The sequence below is a fragment of the Chaetomium strumarium genome (genome assembly GCF_033439665.1).
Source record: "Chaetomium strumarium strain CBS 333.67 chromosome Unknown B0T15scaffold_2, whole genome shotgun sequence".
NCBI classification, from domain to species: Eukaryota; Fungi; Ascomycota; class Sordariomycetes; order Sordariales; family Chaetomiaceae; genus Chaetomium; species Chaetomium strumarium.
In genome coordinates this window covers 3,716,273-3,734,927 of record NW_026944430.1, presented here as the reverse complement: position 1 = coordinate 3,734,927, position 18,655 = coordinate 3,716,273, and the positions used below count along the sequence as shown (strand labels likewise).

The window sequence follows — 18,655 nt, the reverse complement described above, 5'->3', positions numbered from 1 at the left end:
CCTCTCAAGTCCTTTGCCGGAGTTTCTCCTTCCTACTGACAGACGGCATGGAAATTACCGCTTCCCCTCTCCCTCCCCTTCCCCGTTGCTCTTATCCTCCTCGCCATCCCCTTTTCCTTTCTCTTTCCCCCTCCCGCGCCAGACCTCGGAAATCTGATCCATAATCAACCCGCCATACCCCTTCCCACTCTCGATCGCCTTGCGCTCCTCCTCCAACCTCTTCTCCTTCCACCCCTCCTTCTCACCACCCATCCACATCCTCTCCCAAAGCCCGCGGTGATCCTTCCCCTTATACTCCCTCCCCTCCGCCTCCGCCCGCCTCCGCCGCTCAGCTTCCATGAGCTCCCGATTCCGCGCCGCTCGCTCCGTCGGCAAGCCAGCCAGCACCAGCCCCGTCCCCGTTTTGTGTTCTTGCCCTTGTTGCTGTTCCTGGGGAGATCTCCCTAGCAGGGCGCCCCACCGCTCGCTGGACCGCGCTGTGATGGATTTCCCCGTGTAGTCGTGCGCGAGCTGGTTGAAGCCCCAGAATGATGCGCCGCCGAGGACTGAGTTCTGGAGCATGGATTTCCCTGCACCGCCGCGCGTCGGGAGGAGGAGCGCGATGGGGCATAGGATGGCCGCTGCGATGGCAGCGTTGTGGGTTATTGGGTTCCGTTCCGGGACGGAGGTTTCTTCCGGTTGGTTGGTGGAGGAGGTCGGAGGGGAAGCTGGCGGTTGTTGCGGGTTCTCAGAGGGCATCTTGGCTATTGATGAGGAGCAGGCTTCTGTTTGGGAAGCGGGAGGAGTCGGAGCTTGAAGTCGTGGATTGATCGCCGGAGCACAGGAAGGAGCATTTACGGTTCGAGCTGTTCAGGCTAGGGCAGTGCTAGACTTGTAGCTCGGTGGTTGGTGAGAAAAGGTCTTAATGATCGCGGCGCGGACTCCAATAAATTCATTATCGATAAGACTATCGCTAGGTGCGACAATCCCCCCTTTGATCAGCAACATCAATAGTGTACAGGAGTGAGATATCCCGATGTCGCAAATCCTCACTATGGAGCCATCAATTAAAAAGACTAGCAAACCCCATCAGGCAAATATCACAGGGTATATGTTGTAAATGGACGCTGACATCCCTCTTGTCCCCATCTGTGGTGTCATCCGCGCGCCAAGCAATATCAGAACCAGATTCAAGACCCCTTCTATACCTCCCCCGTCACAGAGACCTCACAACTCGGACCTACTGAGTCTCCCATATCTGTGTCTTCTCAAATGCGTCGTTCGCCAACCTGACGGCAGCCTCATGCGCCGCCCTGGCCTCAGCCAAGGCGCCCTGCATTTCAAACGACTGCGCGAGCATGCCATCTGCCACACTCATCCACAGCACGTTCCCGCTCTTCCTCGCCTGCGCAGACCCGGCCTTGGCGCTCTTTAGCGCCTGCTCGCCCACCACATTCTCAAACAGCTTGCAACGCATAATGTTGAGAGCTATCGACAGGTATTGCGTGTTGCTCGTCTGCTGGGCACCGCTCAGCGATTGCTGGATGTGCCGTTTGACCTGGTTTACAGAGAGCGGCGGCTTTGTGCGGATGGAGGATAGGACGAGGTTGTAGACAGTGCGAATCTCCTGGTCTGGGTTGTCTTCGCAGATAGGGCGCAGCAGGTCGACAAGCTCCGCCGTTTCGTCAAGATCCACAAACTCCGGCTCCTGCATGATCCAGAGCCGGTTAAGGAGAGCGAGGATAGATAACTCCGTTGCAATGCGGCCGCCGTTCGCCTTTGGCGCTCCGCTGCGGTCCATTTCAAATTTCCCATCCTTCCAAATCTCCATCGCCCTGTGGAGCGATGCTGTGCCCTGGTAGAAAACACCTTCCAGGTACAGCGTCAAGATGTCGAGGAAATCCGATCGAGGTTGGCTTCCCTTGACCGTGTTGAGACAGGTCTTGACTTTTCTCCAGTCACAAAGAGTCGAGGCCTGAAGCCCTGTGAGGAGGTGTGCGTAGCAGACGAGCTCCCTTGTCCACTCCACTTGGCTGAGCGCATCTGGAAGGCTCTGCGCTGGTAGTAAATGCTTGTTGTCTGCGGACCGCTTAGCAGGAGCATACAGTGATGGGTTCAAAGAACCTACCTTCCAATAACCTTATCGCCTCTCCCCACATGCCCGAGCTACGGCCTAGGGTCGAAGCTTTGTAGTGAGCCACGATGCCATTGAACACATAACTAGAGTCCGTTAGACCATTGAAGATGGAGCACAAACGGAGAAACTGACGCTAACGCCCATGCTTCTTGCTTCCCTAGGGTAGATATGACCAGATAGTCGATACGATCATCACCGGGCCGCAGGATTGCCCTTGTATCATGGCTGACAATATGGTGCGCGTTCTGCATCCGAGTAACGGGCAGCAACATCTCTCCTGAATGTGCGGACCAGTCTGACGACTGCTTCAACTCCTCCAGTTTTCTCTGGAGGCTGGCCATCTTCTGTGCCGATATCTGGTGGGTTTTCTGATGGAGGCTGCATGCCAAATCCAGTAGTAGTAATAAAACATCGCTCTGGGGAGTGCGGATGGATTCATCGAGCTGCAACTTGGAGGCTTGGGCGATACACATCTGCACGCGCGTAGCCCAGTCGTCCTTCATAGTGTTGAGGTGCGCGAGACCCTCGAGCAGCATGGCTAGGACGAATATAGCCTTATCTCCGCGTTGATGCGCGATGCCCGCGATTTTGCGGAGGTTCTCCACAGAGTGGTTGTCGGCGGCCGTGCCAGACTGCAGGTGGAATGCCGCTTTCAAGAATCGGAAGGCATAGATCCAAGGAACATGCTTATGTCTGGGAAGATGTCAGTAGAACTTCATGCGGTGTCAATCCGGTAGACGTACGTTGTAGAGTCAGTAATGTGACCTTCTATTGACTTGAAAGCCGCCTTCTGATTCCGCTGGAAGAGCGTCTTCATTAGTAGAAACTGTGAGCTATACTTGAGATCGAGGAAGCGATGCTGAAGCCAGAATTAGCTAGGAAACGCGTGAACGTGGGTAGATCTGACTGTATTACCGTCTCGCAAATCGAGATCCCCCTCGTTAAGGTCGTCTCGGCTTCCATGATGTTGGTGGTCTCCTCGACGAGGATGCTGGCGTATCGCAGACATAACCTGGCCTCAAGCCGCGGCCACAGCTTGTTCGATTTCAGCGCGATGTTCAAGCATCCTAACCCGGTCGCTACCAGTTTGTGATGCTCTGCGACCTCACTCGCATCCATAGACGTCGCAACTTGGTGCGCCCCGGCATTGGCCTTTGCGAAGCAGTCCTCCGCAACATGAAGCAAGAGCGGGAGAGTCTCTATATGAGAGGAGGTCTGCGGTGTGGCGGGCGATTTTGCAACCCCGGCGCTCGAACTTGATCGCCTTGCTTCCTTCGTAAGCAGTTTAGGCGTGCCCCGGGATGGTGGCAGTCTCCCATCCATCTTCGGACTCGCTTTCACAGGCGTGGGCTGGTGAATATAAGTCTGAGACTGCGGCTGCCGCTGTTGTTGAGTTTGGACTAGGGCAGGCATATTGACGCTCAGCGGCGACGCTGATGGCTGCCGCGACGAGAAGACAGTACTGGAAGGTTGCGGCGTGGGGGCCTGCTGGAGGTAGGCGGGATCGACGAACTGCATGGACCCGGGCATAGGTGCGGACGCCGGCATGGAAACTGACTGTGTGGCCGGTACGGTTTGGTGAAAGGAGCCATTGTAGTTCGGATACTGCTGCTGCGGGTGGTGCTGTTGTGACGGCGGAGCGATGCTAGGATAGAACTGTGTAGGCTGCTGGGTATACGGGGAAGGGGCATATTGGACATGTTGATTCTGATGTTGGTACTGTTGGTTGCCGTTATGATATGAGTTCTGATATGAGTTCGCGTATTGCGGGTGTGGTGAGAGGGGTGGTGGTGGTGGGGCTTGCGGGCCAGGCTGCAGCGTTGGCAGCGAAGGATACTGCAGTTGCTGGACTTGGTGCACCTGCTGGAACTGTTGCTGCCGTTGCTGCGGCTGTTGATGCTGTAGCTGGCCCTGGCTGCCGTATGCCTCGCCTGGAGGCATTCTGTCGGCCGGCCAAGTGACGTCCCGAATTTGTCGGAGCAGCCCGGCCGCCAACGAAAAGAGAGGCATGGGTGGTTGTCAAAAGGACGGAATTGCCCGCGTTGGGACGCGCGCCGCCACATGAGCAACCTCCAGGCTGCATGCAGCGAAGCTCGTTGGGAAAGCGCTAACGTTAATCTCACACTATCTCGCACGGGCCACCGGTTGGTCGGTATTGTTACGGTACATAGGTAGTAACAATTACACACTGGTAAGATACTGTATCACATACTACAAGGTCGAATGGCTTGGCATATTGCGGGCCGTCGGCGGTAACGGTGATGCCGGCACCGACCTGCTCCACTACGCCCCGGTGTGCCTCGGCAGGCACAAAGTTCGCGACGCAATCGGACTGGGGACTTGAGATTCTAGCCTGCCTGCCGTGCCTGCTAGGGATGTGACCCTGTTTTCTGGTCATGATCCTGACCATTCGTCTGATTTCCACTTCTCATCATGTCTTTTGCGTCTCGCATAGCGTTGTTTTACCACTTCATAGTTAACCAATCCATCGCTGGCGGGCATTCTGCGTTGTCGTTATCCTCTTTCGTTGCTTTGTTGACTTCGGGCCCCTTTTCCTTGTGGGACAGTATATACAGACAGCAACACATTGCGGCTACCACCTTTCATGTGAAGACTCCACACTCTTGTCCGGCGGTATTGCCAACTCCTGAAATCCGCTCCGGTTTTCGATTGAAAGCATCTTTGTTCGACAGGTTAAGGTAATGATAGGGAACTTCGGCTGTCCCTAATATTCGACGAATCTGTCTATCCTCCCCCTTAAACTAGATTGTCTACATCATCAGGACCCGCCTTCCAACACGCTGTCTCATCCAACAGCCTTCCGCCTTGGTAGCCGCCTGTTCAGAGCCATGGACTGGTTCGGCCGGGCGAAAATCGCCTTCACTCATTCTCCTTCGCCGTTGACGTTGCAGAGAAGAGATGGCAGCGTAACGGATTTGTTGAAGGTCTGCGAAGCGACCACTCCTTCTTGCCAACTCAACCCGTTGCTCTTCAATGGCGATGTCCAGACTATGTGGACTGCCGTCAAGGACCATGGCCCGCCCATCTACTACCGGAGGAAGATATTCAACGCAGATCACAAGACTTACACCGGCACCTTCTCCGTCGACTTTGCGGTAGACCCGCACCAAGACGTGGACGAATCGCTTCCTCCAAGGACCGCCTTCTTCTCGGAGGAGCAATTCGCCAACATCGGTTCGCAGGACAGCCGGCCTATGCTGGTCGTGCTTCACGGTCTATCCGGTGGCTCGCACGAGGTCTACCTCCGGCACGCTATTGCGCCTCTTGTCATGGACGGGGACGACTGGGAGGTGTGTGTTGTCAACGCTCGTGGGTGCGCCAACAGCAAGGTTACGAGTGGAGTTCTCTTCAACGCAAGGGCGACCTGGGACGTTCGACAGGTCTGTATGGTCCTATCCATCGATTGTGAAAGAGAACCCCTGACATGATGCAATGCAGGTGATAAACTGGGCGAGAGTCACTTTCCCCAATCGCCCTCTGTTCGGCGTTGGCTTCTCGCTCGGTGCGAACATCCTGACTAATGTAAGATGTCGCTCCTAAGGTGTCCTAAGATATCCTACAACATCCTGCTGATGCCTGAATGACAGTATGTGGGCGAAGAGGGTGCGAATTGCCCGCTGAAAGCGGCCATCGCTGTGGGCAACCCATTCGACCTGGAAATAGCCAACAAAGCTCTCCAGCGGACAGCCCTGGGCAGGCTGTATTCGCGCGTAATGGGGTGTAAGTTGGGCCTCAGCAACTCCATCCTCGCATCGGGCTCTAACAAACGCCACAGCGAACATGAAGCGGCTCATCAACACGCACAAGGACGCAGTGCTGAAGCACACAAACCTTGACTTCGACAAGATACAAACGGTGACGTATCTGCACGAGTTTGACCGGGAGGTTCAGTAAGTCTATCCAAAACCCTCTGGGCGGCGGCAAGGAGGTTAATCAAACCGCCCGTAGGACCGTGACATGGGGCTATCCCACAGAGAACGCATACTACCGCGATGCCTCATCTTCAGACGCGGTTCTAGCAATTAGGATTCCCTTCCTTGCGATATCTGCTCTGGACGACCCGGTGAGTAGGAGCCTCGCCCCGGAATTGGACCACATTATTACTTACGTTTCTCACAGATCGCTGTTCGCGAAGCGATCCCCTTCCAAGAATTCACGCAGAACCCATACACGGTTCTCCTGACGACATCTCTAGGCGGGCACCTTTCATGGTTTGAGATGGGTGGGGGAAGATGGCACGCTCGACCGGTAATTAGGACCGTTCTTTCTTCCTGCCAGGTATTCCCGCTGACGTTCAACAGATCTGCAGTTTCCTTAAGCATATGGCTACCGAGATCAACCTCGACTCCATCAGCCCGAACATCAATGGGAACCAGACACAAACCCAGTTCAAGACGGACTTCAACCCCATGAGGCGGAAACTGCAGATCCTCAGTGATTGAGGAAGCTTCTTGAGTTCTCATATGTTGTATAAATCTAGAGCTTACGCTTCGGATAGATTAGACCGGGCTCTCATAGAAGCAGTGGTGTAGGATCTGATGTTTAGAACACATGTAATTGTATTGTACACACAAGCAGATAGACAGGGGTGCAGGAGTGCAGACTACGAGCTGGATTCGATATGTACGCCAGTGGAGCTGATATAGTCTCATATCAAATACTTCAGGTATATAGAGACAACTGCCGTAGCCGGGCAAAACCGTCGTACAACCTCCCTGTTGGTATCTTCGCCCCCAGACAATCCTGATATTTATACCCACAAAGACCAACAACTCCAGACGCCTGCCATGCATAGAAAGGACCGTACTAAACGAAACCCTGTACAAGCTTTCGACCTCACTCCGGCGCAAATGAAACCCTCTTCTTCTTCGACTTAATTGCGTTCGTCCCGGTAGCGATAACATCTTTGATGTTCTCGTCCTCATCCTGAGTCTTGCCGTCCCCTTGCTTATTTCGCTTCCTCTTCCTCCGCAGCGACTCCTTGGTGTCCTCTAGCTTGGCCTTCCGCTCGGCTTCCTTCTTCTCCGCCTCAATCCGCCGCGCCTCACGGATCTCCTCCATCTGACGCGCCCGCATCAATTTTGACTCGATCTGCCCTTCCTTTTCGGCTTGCACGAGCGCGAGAATCGTGGCCATGCTTTCCTAAATACAGGGTGCGAAGGTCAGAAGGAGTCGTGAGGAGAATCGTGGCGGAGCAGACCGGGACGAACCTTGTCGTCGACAAACACCTTCCCCTTCTTCTTCCCCCGCGGTTTGGTCACGCCTACAGGGGTAACCATATTCAGCTCCGGGATGCCGAGCTCCTTATCTGTGTAGATGCGTTGCTTCTTTTTCTTGCTCTTGTCAAGGCCTGGCAGGTTGGGTCTGCCTTTGACTTGTACTGCGGGAGCTTTTGCTTTGGAGCCAGATCGACCCTTGGTTTTGGGAACGCCGCCCGAGGAGGACTTTTTCGAGTCCTTTCCCCCCACGGACCCGGCTTTTGGTGCGGCATGCTTGTTCTTCACTGTGCGTGTGGGTGCCATCGTAGGTGATCGCTATGGCGGCAGAGCTGTTGGCGTTCGGTGTCTGCGTGAGCTCGAAAAATTCGGGACAATTTCCTTATCGCGACCGTTATCGAGCTACCGAAGTGGTCTGGGATTGAAGGCCGGCAGGCAGCCTTTTAAGGCTAGCGCGGGGTCCCCAATTGCCTGAACCTTGCCGCGCCGATCGCGGGGCAGAAACCTTGAATTCTCTGGAGAGGAATACCAACAAGGCGCTGTGTACATTCAGTCCGGTCAAAGACCGCATAGTAGAGAGCTCACCCAAAATGAGCTCCTCTGAGCCCGCGACCCGGTGGGCGGCTTTCGCTCGGGACACGAACGAAACCAAAATCCAGATCGCCATCAACCTCGACGGCGGTGCCTTCCCGCCAGACACCGATGCCCGCTTGCAAGTAAGCGGCGCCGACGGCCATGCCTCGCAATCAAGCAAGTCACAAACAATTAGCATCAACACCGGCATCGGCTTCCTCGACCACATGCTCCATGCGCTAGCCAAGCACGCAGGCTGGAGTCTGGCGCTGGCCTGCAAGGGCGATCTACACAGTCAGTGCTCCTTGTCCGCTCCCCAGCAGCCCTTCAATCTCAAATCTGACATCTCTATCTCTCCTACCCCAGTCGACGACCACCACACAGCAGAAGACGTCTGCATCGCGCTCGGATACGCCTTCGCGCGCGCCCTCGGTACGCCCACGGGCCTCGCCCGCTTCGGATACGCCTACGCGCCGCTCGACGAGGCCCTCAGCCGCGCGGTCGTCGACCTATCCAATCGCCCCTATAGCGTGATCGCTCTCGGGCTGAAGCGCGAGAAGATCGGGGACCTCAGCACCGAGATGATCCCGCACTGCCTGCAGAGCTTTGCGCAGGCGGCGCGCGTGACGCTGCACGTGGACTGCCTGCGCGGGGACAACGACCACCATCGGGCCGAGAGCGCGTTCAAGGCGCTTGCGGTAGCGGTTCGGCAGGCGACGAGCAGGGTTGCCGGGAGGGAAGGGGAGGTGCCAAGTACCAAGGGGACGCTGAGTGTGTAGCGGGAAGGTATGGAAAAGGTAGGCTATAAGTCATTTATGAGTCTTTGAAGCTGCATGCAAAGGCGTTTAGAATGGGGTTGCGTGTGCTAGATATCATCCTGATCTCTCACCGCCGACCGGAGAGGCTTACGGCGGCTGGCTGACTGCTGAGAGCCGACCAACTTTGGAAAAAGAAGGGGCAAATGTAGAGATGACCACACCATGAAGAAATGAGGTGTCAAAGTCTTGTGTTGCTTTGAAGTTCTCACAACTACTAGTAGGCACCTAACGAAGATCCCATCTTGAAGCGGCAGTCTCAACTGTCGTCGTTGAACACTGAGCCATTGATGAGACGGCGACCCCACAGTGGCATGACGTCTCAATCATTCAACCCCCGGAAGGTCTCTAAACGACAACTTAGCTCAATCCTTGATCACAGAACCGAGCCCATGTTGACGCATTTGTGAAGTGCAAAGCATGGTTGACCGCCTGGCATAATCGGAAGTCAACGATTTGACTAAGTACACACTGCATCAAATTGTTTGCTGGCGACCCCATTCCGCGTGAGAACCCAGTCGCCGGAGAGCCCAGATCCCGAGAAAACCGAGGGTGTCCCGAAGCCAACACCCATATCTCCCCCTTCGGCGGAACCGTCTAAGAATTTCTTCTACTCCCTAAAATGCCGAGTATCAACGACAGCAGACAACAGGAGGCAGACGAAGCTTCATGGGAAGCCATGCGTGGCGCCGTCTACGGGGCGTTCAAATGGGGCCTCCCGACTGCGCTGCTCGGCGGGCTCGGCTACGCTGTCTCGCCCGTATACAGGGGGCTGACTATCCAGTTCAAAGTGTATACACTCAATTCATTTTAATATTTTCTCTACTCCCCTTTGCAAAACCGACTGTCACTGTGACTGGGCTAAAGTCGGTTGAAGAAAGCTGACATGGATGCTTGAATGGGCAGGTACCTCCAGATGTCAGGGATGGTGCTGGGGAGTATGATTGAGGCAGACCACAGGTTACGGCAGTATGAGGCGAGGGTGAGGATGCAGAAGCGACTGGCGAGGGAGCAGGCTTATTGGCAGAGCTTTGAGAGGGAGTATGGGAAGGACGAGGAGGAGTAGGCCGGGGATTTGGATGGGGCGAGATTCGAAGGTGCGTGTAGGATACGTTGGCTATTGTATATACGTCTCTTCTGAGCGTCGGTCCAGGGTCTGGCAACACAACGGTTCCAAATGGGGGTATCTTTGATTTCCTCGTCTAGCTCGTCACTTCTTCGGCAACTCAAACTTCTTCGGATCCATATTCAGCTTGCACAGGCGAGCCACGCACCCGCTTAGTTGCAGCAGCGTCTGCACACCCTCCAGGATCTTCATATGCGTGAAGCCAATTTCCTTGATGAATTCCAACTTGGCGTGCTCGCTCAGCGTCGGGATCGTCTTGGTCACCTTAAACATGGTGCTGATGATGTCGTGGCTCGAGTACCCCAGATCCCACAACTCTCGCAGCGTGTCGAGCGCCGAATCGATGTTCCCTTCGTAGCATGCCTTGAGTATCGCCTGCACCTTGATCGGGTGCGGCGAGTCAACCACCTTGAAGACGTTGTCGCCGGACACGAAGCCAAACCCAGCGTACGTCGACTGCAGGTTGTTGATGGCCTGACGCATGTCGCCCTCGGCGCTGAAGACGAGCGCCGCCAGTCCGTCATCGCTGTATTCAACCTTTTCCGCCTCGATGATCTGCAATAGCCGCTTCACCACCTGGGCGTCCGTGAGCTTGGCGTATCGCAGGATGGCACATCGGGATTGAAGTGGCTCAATGATCTTGTTGGACTGATTGCACGCAAAGGCAAAACGCGTGGTGTTGGAATAGATCTCCATCGTTCTCCGCAGGGCCTGCTGTGCGCCTGAGGTCATGCTGTCGGCTTCGTCCAGGATCACGATCTTGTGCCGCCCGGTCGGGAGGGTGACCTTCTTCTGGGCGAACCCCTTGATCCGCTGCCGGACCACTTCGATGCCTGCCCGTCGATGTCAGAGGTGTGCTGTTGGAGAGGGGAGCGGTTGGGGAAGAAAGCTCACCTCTCTCATCGCTGGCATTCAACTCCAACACCGCCTCTTTATACGAGTCGCCGAGTAATTGTCTCGCCAAGCACAAGACGCTCGTGGTCTTGCCGATACCGGGCATGCCCAAGATGATGAGGTGTGGCATGTTGCCATCACGGGCGATGATCTTGAGCCGCTCAATCGTCTCCGTGTTACCGACAATGTCGTCGAGGAAGACGGGTCTGTACTTCTCAACCCTGACGCCCGACGTCAGCGACTTCGCGTTGCAAGGCAGGACCCACGAGGCACTCACCATGGCAGCTCGTATGCTGGGCTACCGCTAGGATTCGCCATGGCGGCCTTGTAGGCGGCTGTTGACGACTCCCCTTTTTCTTCTGGCTTGGCTGCTGGCGACGGCATTGCGAATGTGACTGGGTGGTTATTTGGCAGCCAAATGGGCGAGAGAGTATGTGACGGGAAGGTTGCCTCGCAGGTTCGCTCGTAATGTGCAAGGTCACGAAGTGAGACGCGTCAAGGCGTGTTTTTATGGGGCCAGAGAGTTAAAGTGGTTTGTGAACGTCCGCCAACCCTAACCCCTGCTTGCATGGTTCATGAGTGTTCGACGGTCGACCCGTCAGTCGTCGACTAAGGGACTACTCTGATACTCGTAGGTACTTAGTACTAGTCAGGTAGCGACTATCAAGAATGATTGAACAACAGATGACGTGGCCGCAGCACTTGGCATCATATAATCAAAGATCACTTCTATTCTAACTCTTCATCTACTGTTTTATGTGCGGTAATCACCATTGATAGTTCTGTAGTTATAGCCCAGTCAGCAACAGAACTTGCAACTACGAGATCCAGTGTCGTTTACTCACATATACTCGTGGCTGTAGTCGCACGTCCAGTACGTGGCCTGCTTATCGCCCATGCCGAGCCTAACCAGGATCTCAAGGTCTTCAAGCTCGAGGATCTCGGCAGCTCTCGCCTGTAACCGAGTCAACAACCCTCCCAGGTAAGCATGCTCCCGGGGATTGTCTTACCTCATCGACCTTTTCCGGCTCTCCGTTCACCAGAAGTTTCAGCTCCGCCGTGCCGTCAGTGGGGATGAATGACACGTTTGTCTTTTCCGGGTCGATAGGGACCTCGTTGACCGGCTGACCGGGCTCAGAAATAAGCGAGTATCCTGTCGCGCACAAGATGCGGCCCCTGCAAGCTGTCAGTAAGACCTGGTATCCTCATACCTATTGATAGGATAGCGCGTTACCAGTTTGCGTCCTTGCCGTAAAGCGCCGTCTTGACCAGCGGCGACCGGGCAATCGTGCTGGCAATCCTGCGTGCGGCCTCCTCGCTAGCAGACTCCGTCACCCGGATGGTGACAAACTTGGTAGCACCTTCGCCGTCGCGCACGACGAGTTGAGCCAGCTCGGCCGCAAAGTCTGTCAACACGGCACGGAAGGCGTCATAATCCGCCGTGCCTTCCACCACCTCCTTGCCGCCCGCTTGGCCGTTGGCCAACAGCGCCATGGTGTCATTAGTCGACGTATCACCGTCGATGGTGATGCTGTTGAACGAGCGGTCGACGGCGTGCTTGAGCACCGAGGGCAGGGCGGCCGACGAAATGGGCGCGTCGGTGGCGATGACGCCCAGTAGAGTGGCCATGTTGGGGTGGATCATGCCGGCGCCCTTCGTCATGCCCGCTACCCTATACTCGACACCTGGGGAGGAAGGCAGGTTGAACGTACGGGACATGAGCTTGGGGAATGTGTCGGTAGTGCAGATAGCCTTGGCCGCCGTCAGCCAATGCTCGTGGGACCCGCCCAAAGCCTCGTGCGCTGCCGGCACCTTTTCGAGAATCTTGTCGATGGGCAACCGCTGGCCGATCACGCCCGTGCTCATGACGATGGTGCTATCGCTCTGGCCGATGCACCTATCGGCCTCGTGGGCCATCTTGGCGGCGTCCTCCAGACCGCCCTTGCCCGTGACTGCGTTGGCGCATCCCGAGTTGATGATAACACCCTGGATGCCCCGGTTGCTCTTTTTCTGAAGGAGGGCCCGGCTGAATGTGACGGGCGCCGCCTGGAACTTGTTCTTGGTGAAGACCGCTGCGGCAGCACAGGGCACATCCGACGTCAGCAAGGCCAGGTCCGGTTTCGTCTTGTTCCCCGGCTTGACTCCGACTACTGTGCCGGAAGTCCTGAAGCCAAGAGGGTAAGTGCCCTGGGTTGGGACATATTTCTTTTTGGCCGCCGGAATCGAGCCGTTAGAAGGCGCCGAGTAGAACCGCAAAGACGGTCGACCGACGTGCCGGGCCAATTGAACCCGCGATTGCCTCAATGGGCTCAGCAGACACCCATTGAAGCCCGTCATGGCCTCCTAAAGACTCACCGTCCGGGGCGTTAAGGTTTTGGATGCGAAGTGGGAGTTGAGTCACAGGCGGCAGCAACAACCTAGACACCGAGCAAGAGAACGGCCTATTTTATGGCGACTGTTAGCGGTACCGGAGCTTAACCTGGAAGGCAGTCCCTTGTCCAGACGTACGCAACCAGACGTCCTATTCATTACGTCCTCCAACCACACATTTATACGCTCTCATGGCTGGGTTGAGTCATATAATATCTCTCCATTGGCAAAACAGTCGTAGCAGATACTTTCCACAAGAGAATCCGGTTGGTCAATGACTCGGAAGATACGACTCGCAGGCACCAAGCCACAGCGGCTGTCGGGTCTTGGCTTCCAAAATGCGGCGGCCAGATGTGGCTCAAAGCCCGTTTACCCCACCAGCCCGCCTCCATAAAATCATTCCTGTTTTGGTGCAATTTTCTTCTTTCTTCCATCCTTCTGACAAGCTCCCAAAAGAACACGAATCACCATCGGTGATTGTGGGAGCCGCATTTCCTTGATATGCCCGTTTGAAGCCTCGTGCTGCCCTTCCTTCCTAACCTTCCCAAACATGCCTTCTTGAATTCGCGTTCTGAACCTGGGAGCTTCTCGTGAAAATTTCGAGGCATACCACAACGGACCGAAAGCAAGAAACCACTTTCTCATCACCTTTTTCATTCCCACCCGCGCCAGCACAATGTCGTCGGAAATCATGGACGCCTACTGGGCGGCGCCGCCAATGGCCCGAACATTAGCAACCGCCATCTTGATCACGTCGGTTTCCGTGTACTTCGGCTTGCTGTCTACCTCGTGGATATACTTCACGGAAGACAGGCTCTTCCGGCTGCCGCCTGAGATTTGGCGCTTGGCCACGAGCTTCTTGTTGAGCGGTCCACAACTCGGCATCCTCTTGGACCCATACTTCGGTATGATGGGCTCTGCAGAACTCTTATGGCGACGAGTGTTGTCTGACTCTGCGAGAAACAGCCTACCAGTACCTGAAGCAATTGGAGACGCAGAACCCCAAGTTTCCGAGGAAGGAGGACGTCCTCTGGTACTTGATGACGGTCGGCGGCTTCATCATTGTAGGTCCTTCTCATTATTTTTCCCGCCAGCATGAGCACAATCTCGAAACACAGCACCTCGTATATCTGCCCGCATAGTGCATGCTCTCCCAACTATCGCGGTTCCTGGAAACGAGGAAGATTACCCCCGTATGTCGGCCGACCCATCATTCGCAAAAAGGGTCGGTCGGGGTGCGGGCATGGTGGGATGTCTTATGGATGACTCGGGTGACCTCTTTACCATTTGCTCGGGTGGTTATCTAGCTCCCTACATTTCAACGCCAAACTGGGGGCAACTTGTCGTGAAGTACAAGAAAGCTAACGACAAGCACAGCTCATTAACCGTACTGTCCTAAACGGCGTCTTTTACCTGCCTGGACTCATCATGGCGTTGACCTACACGGCCACACAGGACGCGCGCGGCGTGAAGACCAGTTTTTTCTTCTTCACCGTGCCGGCGCAGACAGTCCCGTACTGCATGCTCGTAGCATCGCTACTCATGAGCCCCGGTGTAATCCCTCTGCAGATCAGCGGTATAGTATCAGCCCATCTGCACGACTTCCTGACACGGCTATGGCCCGAGTTTGGAGGCGGCTGGAACTTGCTGCCAACACCTAGTTTGATTTCGCGGCTTGTCCAGACTCCCAGGGTTTTCCAGCGCGAGTACGGCACCGCTATCCGCCCGCCGAGTGCCCAGGCATCGGGCAGCACTACGGGAGCGGCGACGGGCTCGGTACTCCCCGACTCGTGGAAAACAAGAGGCACCGGGCGTCGTCTGGGCGGCGACTGATGGACGGCCGGGAAAATGGTCCATGTATAACATAAGGTACTTTAAATGTAATGTTAGCTGGAGTTTCCAGCACAGTTGATCTGCACGCTACCCAGGTTTACATTTATCTGCTAGGCGTTGCTGAGCTATGTCTTAATAGAGGGAGAGACAGGTAGTCTACCCAGAGGACAGAATGTATGCGTGCCAGTTAGATCCAGTGGTGTGGCCCTTGAACTCCAGAGAAGAAGCCAGCTTGCGACCGTGGAAGTTCACACCCGGTACTGCACGCTACCCAGGTTTACATTTATCTGCTAGGCGTTGCTGAGCTATGTCTTAATAGAGGGAGAGACAGGTAGTCTACCCAGAGGACAGAATGTATGCGTGCCAGTTAGATCCAGTGGTGTAGCCCTTGAACTCCAGAGAAGAAGCCAGCTTGCGACCGTGGAAGTTCACACCCGGTACTGCACCCTGAATCCTAACGAGCTAAAACATGGAACCATCCCAATACGCCGGCGGCCGTAACCAACCAAACCTAGCCTGACCTAACTTGGAACGAACCCAACCCAGAAACCAATCTCAACCTTATACCTCCACCAAAGGAGGGCGCACAGAATGCGAGAAGAGGCCAAGATAGGGGAAAGAGGAGCTACCAAATATCACTATCCCGTCCAATTTCAATTTCAGCATACTGCCGATTGCCACCACTGTTCCGCTTATCCGATCTCTTCCGGCCATGCTTCTTTCCTTTCTCGCCCCTCCCGTCACCTCCTCCACCACCACCACCTCCTCCTCCTTGGTTCCGACCGCTGAGAGCACGACTCCTGAATGTGCGTCGGCTATCCGACTGCGTCCCCACCCCGGCGTCGTCACCGTCGACGTCTTCGTCATCGTCGCCGCCGTCCTCGCGTGTCCAGCCCGATCTGCCACGTCCCCGTGGTGGGCGCTGGTAGTGCTGCGGGAAGGCCAGCGGCCCGCTGATGGTGGTGTTCTCTCTCCCTGACAGCGGCTTGTCTTGTTGCCCGCCGCCGGGGAGGTTGAGCCGTGGCGGCAGGTAGGCGCGGGGTTTTCTTCGGCTTTGGCTGTGGCTGGTGGCATCTGTGGAGGAGGCTGAATGTGGTGGCGAGGCGAAGGAGGGGATGACCACGGCGGGTATCTGGGTCGGGGACTGCCGCGTCCTGGAGGGATGGGGTTGGACGGGCAGACCGCCGGAGAAGGATGAGTCGGATTCCGGGGGGAGGTTTTCCTGGTGCTGGGTTCCGGACGTCGAATCGGTGACGGGACCCTGTGCGGCTGCGGCCACGTTGAGGTACGCCTGGATCACGGTGTCGTCCGGCTGGGTTTTGGAAGTCCAGGAGGCGGGATATGGTGGACTTGGGAATGGTGGTGGCGAGGTTGTCGCCGTCGAGCGGTTGCTGGGTGTCGACCCACCTCGTGCAGAGCTGCCCCTGACAAAAGCCCGAGGGATGTAGGCTGGGTGAGTGGGCATTGCGCTAGGGGTTTCTACGGCGCCCAGCGTGGAGACGGGGTGAGACGACTTTTGCGGTGAGTAGGTGTATGACGAGCCATGGTCGCCTTCGTGGTGGTGTGGATCGTCCATCTTGTAGTCCAACGTGTAAGTGACGGCTGGGGCCATGGCACCTGGTGGCCTTCTCTCATCCAGGGCCTCCTCGTAAAGGCTGTCTTCCCTGTCGAAGCGCCGTTGTCGCCGCCAGTAGACGAGGAACAAGCTACCGGCGCCCAAGAACAGTGCACCGGCGCCGCAGGCGATGCCCGCGATGGCCCCTGTTGTGAGATCTCCACTGGTGCCCAACTCTGACTCCCGCGGGAGGATGGGAGACCCGGCGGGGGCCATTCTGCAAATATAAACAAACTCCTCGCCAAAGGCTAGAAGGCTGACTATCCGAGGCCACTCCGGCCCAGATGTCTCGAACTACTCGGTGCCAAGCACCGCAATCGATCGCCGAGAAATCCCAGAGTAATAGGCATAGGGATCGAAAGGAGAATAGGGCGGTTTTGTCTGATATAAGAGGGGCCGGAAGAGCGAAAACAAGGGCACTCAGCTAGGCTGGGCGAGGACTGTAGGTGCCGGTGTCTGTATGCAGTTGGTGCTGGTTGCCACCGCACCTGTTGGGGGCCTAGCCTGTTGCACAGTACTGCAAGAACCCAACGGGACCGGGCTGTCTGCACCAAAATCTTGCATAGTTCAAGCCATACTAGCACATCTCGAAGAAGGAAAGCGATTCTGCAAGATGCGAAGGAGAGATAGAGCCGCACGGGCGCCAGCTCATCGCATTTCAGCCGTAGCTATAGACCTTGAAGTCGCTCCCATTCTCGCACACCTCATGCCGGACGACCAGACGGCCGCCGTCCGACGGTTGCTGGTCGCACTGGGTCGTCTGCACTCTGCAGAGGCAGCCTTGCTGGATGTCCATCGGAGGACCGTCGGGCAGGCTGCGCCGTTCAGGCGCGGTAGCGGGGGATCAAGCGGCAACCCAATCATGTCCCGTAGACAGACGCGACTGCATGCGAGCAAGTAGCATCCAGTTGAGAAGATGGTGGGCAAGACGGGTTGATGCAACCAATGGCGGCATGTCGATGTTTCGTTTGCTGGGCGCGTAAGCTAAGGTGTGGATCACACGGGATAATCCGGCTCGCTCTGAGTGGTCGGACAAGCGATGCCTTGCGCAGATCTCATGGCCCACCTGAAGTAGCTCTGGCCAATCGGATGAGCCTGCTGGTCAAGCTAGGTAAATAAGCTTCACACCGTGTTCCTCACCTTGTCCCGTTCTGCTCTCTCGTCCGAACAGAAAACGGCTATCTAACTGTGATGGTGGCTGTATGCATGTTACATGAGAACTCGAGCGGTGTACTTCTGATTCCTAGAGGGTTGAGCGAACACTTCCTGGTTGGCCCCCCGGATATCGTGCACTATCCGGACAACGCTAGGAAATTCCCGCACGCGCCCAAGTGGGGACCACTTGACGGTCCCATCGTGGAACGGTTCCTTCTGGCGTTCTGGACTTTTTCACTTTCGCGTTGGTTTCTCCGCATTGGTCGATCGTCGCGTTCGAAAAACATAACAGCACAACATTGCTCCGCCTTCCTGATGGATCCAGGATTGACGTGGGAATGGGAAAAGGCCAGCTTTCCTCCTGTGGGAAGGTGATCAACCGCGATGCATGAGGGAGGGGTGGCGCCCAGCGCTACGAACCAGTCTGTCGGGACGTCCTTCCCGTCTTCCCCGCCCGACAGCGGAGCAGCGACCAAGCTTCGCCGCCGAATCTGCCTTGCCTGGTTTTGCAGGCCGGCGGTTCCCCAGCGCTCCCCGCCGCTTTAGGCCAACACAAGTTGCTGAGGACATGCAGATAGCTCTCCTGTCGGCACGTCCCCGATATACTAGTGAGTAGGAGCGACCTCCGGCGGCTGGGGGTCCGAGGCAGCTGGGATATGGCGATGAGCACGACATGCGGCCGTATGTGCACCATCTACACCATCCAGGCCGGCGATATTGGCAGTCAATGCGTTGGTGCGGCAGCATCCACAGTAGTACCGGTGTAACGCCAAAATCTGCCTTTATGGCATCCTCTGTGCATGGGTCGCCTATGGAATCTCACTGGATGAGCCCGCTCAATGCAAAAGACGATGCTCAGGCTCCTGCCCTGAGTCATAACGCCCGCCATGCTTGGTCATGCGTGACATCGTTCTGGAAGTA

The 18,655-nt window shown here is 56.1% G+C and overlaps 9 protein-coding genes across 9 annotated transcripts; 4 read left to right on the top strand and 5 right to left on the bottom strand.

Annotated features, from left to right (window-relative positions):
- Window positions 1-54: 54 nt before the first annotated feature.
- B0T15DRAFT_491455 (uncharacterized protein) lies at window positions 55-738 on the bottom strand (the record flags this gene model as incomplete). Its single annotated transcript, XM_062866781.1, has 1 exon — window positions 55-738. One exon carries the CDS (start codon window positions 736-738, stop codon window positions 55-57), a length of 684 nt encoding a protein of 227 aa, XP_062724683.1.
- Window positions 739-906: 168 nt separating this feature from the next.
- Window positions 907-4,191, bottom strand: B0T15DRAFT_525648 (cohesin loading factor-domain-containing protein). Its single transcript, XM_062868861.1, has 5 exons — window positions 3,032-4,191; window positions 2,860-2,975; window positions 2,249-2,809; window positions 2,108-2,199; window positions 907-2,058 (listed from the first exon to the last, which is right to left on the bottom strand). The coding sequence occupies exons 1-5, from the start codon at window positions 4,124-4,126 to the stop codon at window positions 1,220-1,222; spliced, it is 2,703 nt and encodes a 900-aa protein (XP_062724682.1). The 5' UTR covers window positions 4,127-4,191; the 3' UTR covers window positions 907-1,219.
- A 774-nt stretch (window positions 4,192-4,965) lies between these two features.
- On the top strand, window positions 4,966-6,579 carry B0T15DRAFT_392664 (Alpha/Beta hydrolase protein; the record flags this gene model as incomplete). The annotated part of the gene is made up of 7 exons (XM_062864649.1): window positions 4,966-5,517; window positions 5,576-5,659; window positions 5,725-5,857; window positions 5,913-6,027; window positions 6,086-6,200; window positions 6,257-6,385; window positions 6,439-6,579. The coding sequence occupies 7 exons, from the start codon at window positions 4,966-4,968 to the stop codon at window positions 6,577-6,579; spliced, it is 1,269 nt and encodes a 422-aa protein (XP_062724681.1).
- Window positions 6,580-6,786: 207 nt separating this feature from the next.
- Window positions 6,787-7,801, bottom strand: B0T15DRAFT_122133 (uncharacterized protein). Its single transcript, XM_062861638.1, has 2 exons — window positions 7,348-7,801; window positions 6,787-7,279 (listed from the first exon to the last, which is right to left on the bottom strand). The coding sequence occupies exons 1-2, from the start codon at window positions 7,657-7,659 to the stop codon at window positions 6,974-6,976; spliced, it is 618 nt and encodes a 205-aa protein (XP_062724680.1). The 5' UTR covers window positions 7,660-7,801; the 3' UTR covers window positions 6,787-6,973.
- B0T15DRAFT_122154 (Imidazoleglycerol-phosphate dehydratase-domain-containing protein) lies at window positions 7,802-9,188 on the top strand. Its single transcript, XM_062861639.1, has 4 exons — window positions 7,802-8,220; window positions 8,293-8,723; window positions 8,963-9,085; window positions 9,154-9,188. Exons 1-2 carry the CDS (start codon window positions 7,944-7,946, stop codon window positions 8,703-8,705), a joined length of 690 nt encoding a protein of 229 aa, XP_062724679.1. The 5' UTR covers window positions 7,802-7,943; the 3' UTR covers window positions 8,706-8,723; window positions 8,963-9,085; window positions 9,154-9,188.
- On the top strand, window positions 9,189-9,879 carry B0T15DRAFT_122155 (uncharacterized protein). The gene is made up of 2 exons (XM_062861640.1): window positions 9,189-9,533; window positions 9,648-9,879. Exons 1-2 carry the CDS (start codon window positions 9,364-9,366, stop codon window positions 9,805-9,807), a joined length of 330 nt encoding a protein of 109 aa, XP_062724678.1. The 5' UTR covers window positions 9,189-9,363; the 3' UTR covers window positions 9,808-9,879.
- A 45-nt stretch (window positions 9,880-9,924) lies between these two features.
- Window positions 9,925-13,448, bottom strand: B0T15DRAFT_565917 (DNA replication factor C-like protein). The gene is made up of 6 exons (XM_062870679.1): window positions 13,270-13,448; window positions 11,996-13,202; window positions 11,772-11,937; window positions 11,607-11,716; window positions 10,762-10,982; window positions 9,925-10,700 (listed from the first exon to the last, which is right to left on the bottom strand). Exons 2-6 carry the CDS (start codon window positions 13,096-13,098, stop codon window positions 9,952-9,954), a joined length of 2,349 nt encoding a protein of 782 aa, XP_062724677.1. The 5' UTR covers window positions 13,099-13,202; window positions 13,270-13,448; the 3' UTR covers window positions 9,925-9,951.
- Window positions 13,449-13,566: 118 nt separating this feature from the next.
- On the top strand, window positions 13,567-15,047 carry B0T15DRAFT_525635 (Der1-like family-domain-containing protein). Its single transcript, XM_062868860.1, has 3 exons — window positions 13,567-14,036; window positions 14,098-14,195; window positions 14,509-15,047. Exons 1-3 carry the CDS (start codon window positions 13,808-13,810, stop codon window positions 14,962-14,964), a joined length of 783 nt encoding a protein of 260 aa, XP_062724676.1. The 5' UTR covers window positions 13,567-13,807; the 3' UTR covers window positions 14,965-15,047.
- A 180-nt stretch (window positions 15,048-15,227) lies between these two features.
- Window positions 15,228-17,212, bottom strand: B0T15DRAFT_525633 (uncharacterized protein). Its single transcript, XM_062868859.1, has one exon. It carries the CDS (start codon window positions 16,793-16,795, stop codon window positions 15,590-15,592), a length of 1,206 nt encoding a protein of 401 aa, XP_062724675.1. The 5' UTR covers window positions 16,796-17,212; the 3' UTR covers window positions 15,228-15,589.
- Between the last annotated feature and the right edge of the window lie 1,443 nt (window positions 17,213-18,655).

Coding starts and splice junctions, on each gene's coding strand:
- B0T15DRAFT_525648 (XM_062868861.1), bottom strand. CDS start 4,126: ATGCCTCTCTTTTCGTTGGCGGCCGGGCTGCTCCGACAAATTCGGGAC. Junction 2,200..2,248: donor CAAGAAGCATGGGCGTTAGC/GTCAGTTTCTCC, acceptor AACGGACTCTAG/TTATGTGTTCAATGGCATCG. Junction 2,059..2,107: donor GGCGATAAGGTTATTGGAAG/GTAGGTTCTTTG, acceptor AGCGGTCCGCAG/ACAACAAGCATTTACTACCA.
- B0T15DRAFT_122133 (XM_062861638.1), bottom strand. CDS start 7,659: ATGGCACCCACACGCACAGTGAAGAACAAGCATGCCGCACCAAAAGCC. Junction 7,280..7,347: donor AGGTGTTTGTCGACGACAAG/GTTCGTCCCGGT, acceptor CCCTGTATTTAG/GAAAGCATGGCCACGATTCT.
- B0T15DRAFT_122154 (XM_062861639.1), top strand. CDS start 7,944: ATGAGCTCCTCTGAGCCCGCGACCCGGTGGGCGGCTTTCGCTCGGGAC. Junction 8,221..8,292: donor CTGCAAGGGCGATCTACACA/GTCAGTGCTCCT, acceptor CTCCTACCCCAG/TCGACGACCACCACACAGCA.
- B0T15DRAFT_122155 (XM_062861640.1), top strand. CDS start 9,364: ATGCCGAGTATCAACGACAGCAGACAACAGGAGGCAGACGAAGCTTCA. Junction 9,534..9,647: donor CTGACTATCCAGTTCAAAGT/GTATACACTCAA, acceptor TTGAATGGGCAG/GTACCTCCAGATGTCAGGGA.
- B0T15DRAFT_565917 (XM_062870679.1), bottom strand. CDS start 13,098: ATGACGGGCTTCAATGGGTGTCTGCTGAGCCCATTGAGGCAATCGCGG. Junction 11,938..11,995: donor TACGGCAAGGACGCAAACTG/GTAACGCGCTAT, acceptor GACAGCTTGCAG/GGGCCGCATCTTGTGCGCGA. Junction 10,701..10,761: donor GAATGCCAGCGATGAGAGAG/GTGAGCTTTCTT, acceptor ATCGACGGGCAG/GCATCGAAGTGGTCCGGCAG.
- B0T15DRAFT_525635 (XM_062868860.1), top strand. CDS start 13,808: ATGTCGTCGGAAATCATGGACGCCTACTGGGCGGCGCCGCCAATGGCC. Junction 14,037..14,097: donor CCTCTTGGACCCATACTTCG/GTATGATGGGCT, acceptor TGCGAGAAACAG/CCTACCAGTACCTGAAGCAA. Junction 14,196..14,508: donor CGGTCGGCGGCTTCATCATT/GTAGGTCCTTCT, acceptor CGACAAGCACAG/CTCATTAACCGTACTGTCCT.
- B0T15DRAFT_525633 (XM_062868859.1), bottom strand. CDS start 16,795: ATGGCCCCCGCCGGGTCTCCCATCCTCCCGCGGGAGTCAGAGTTGGGC.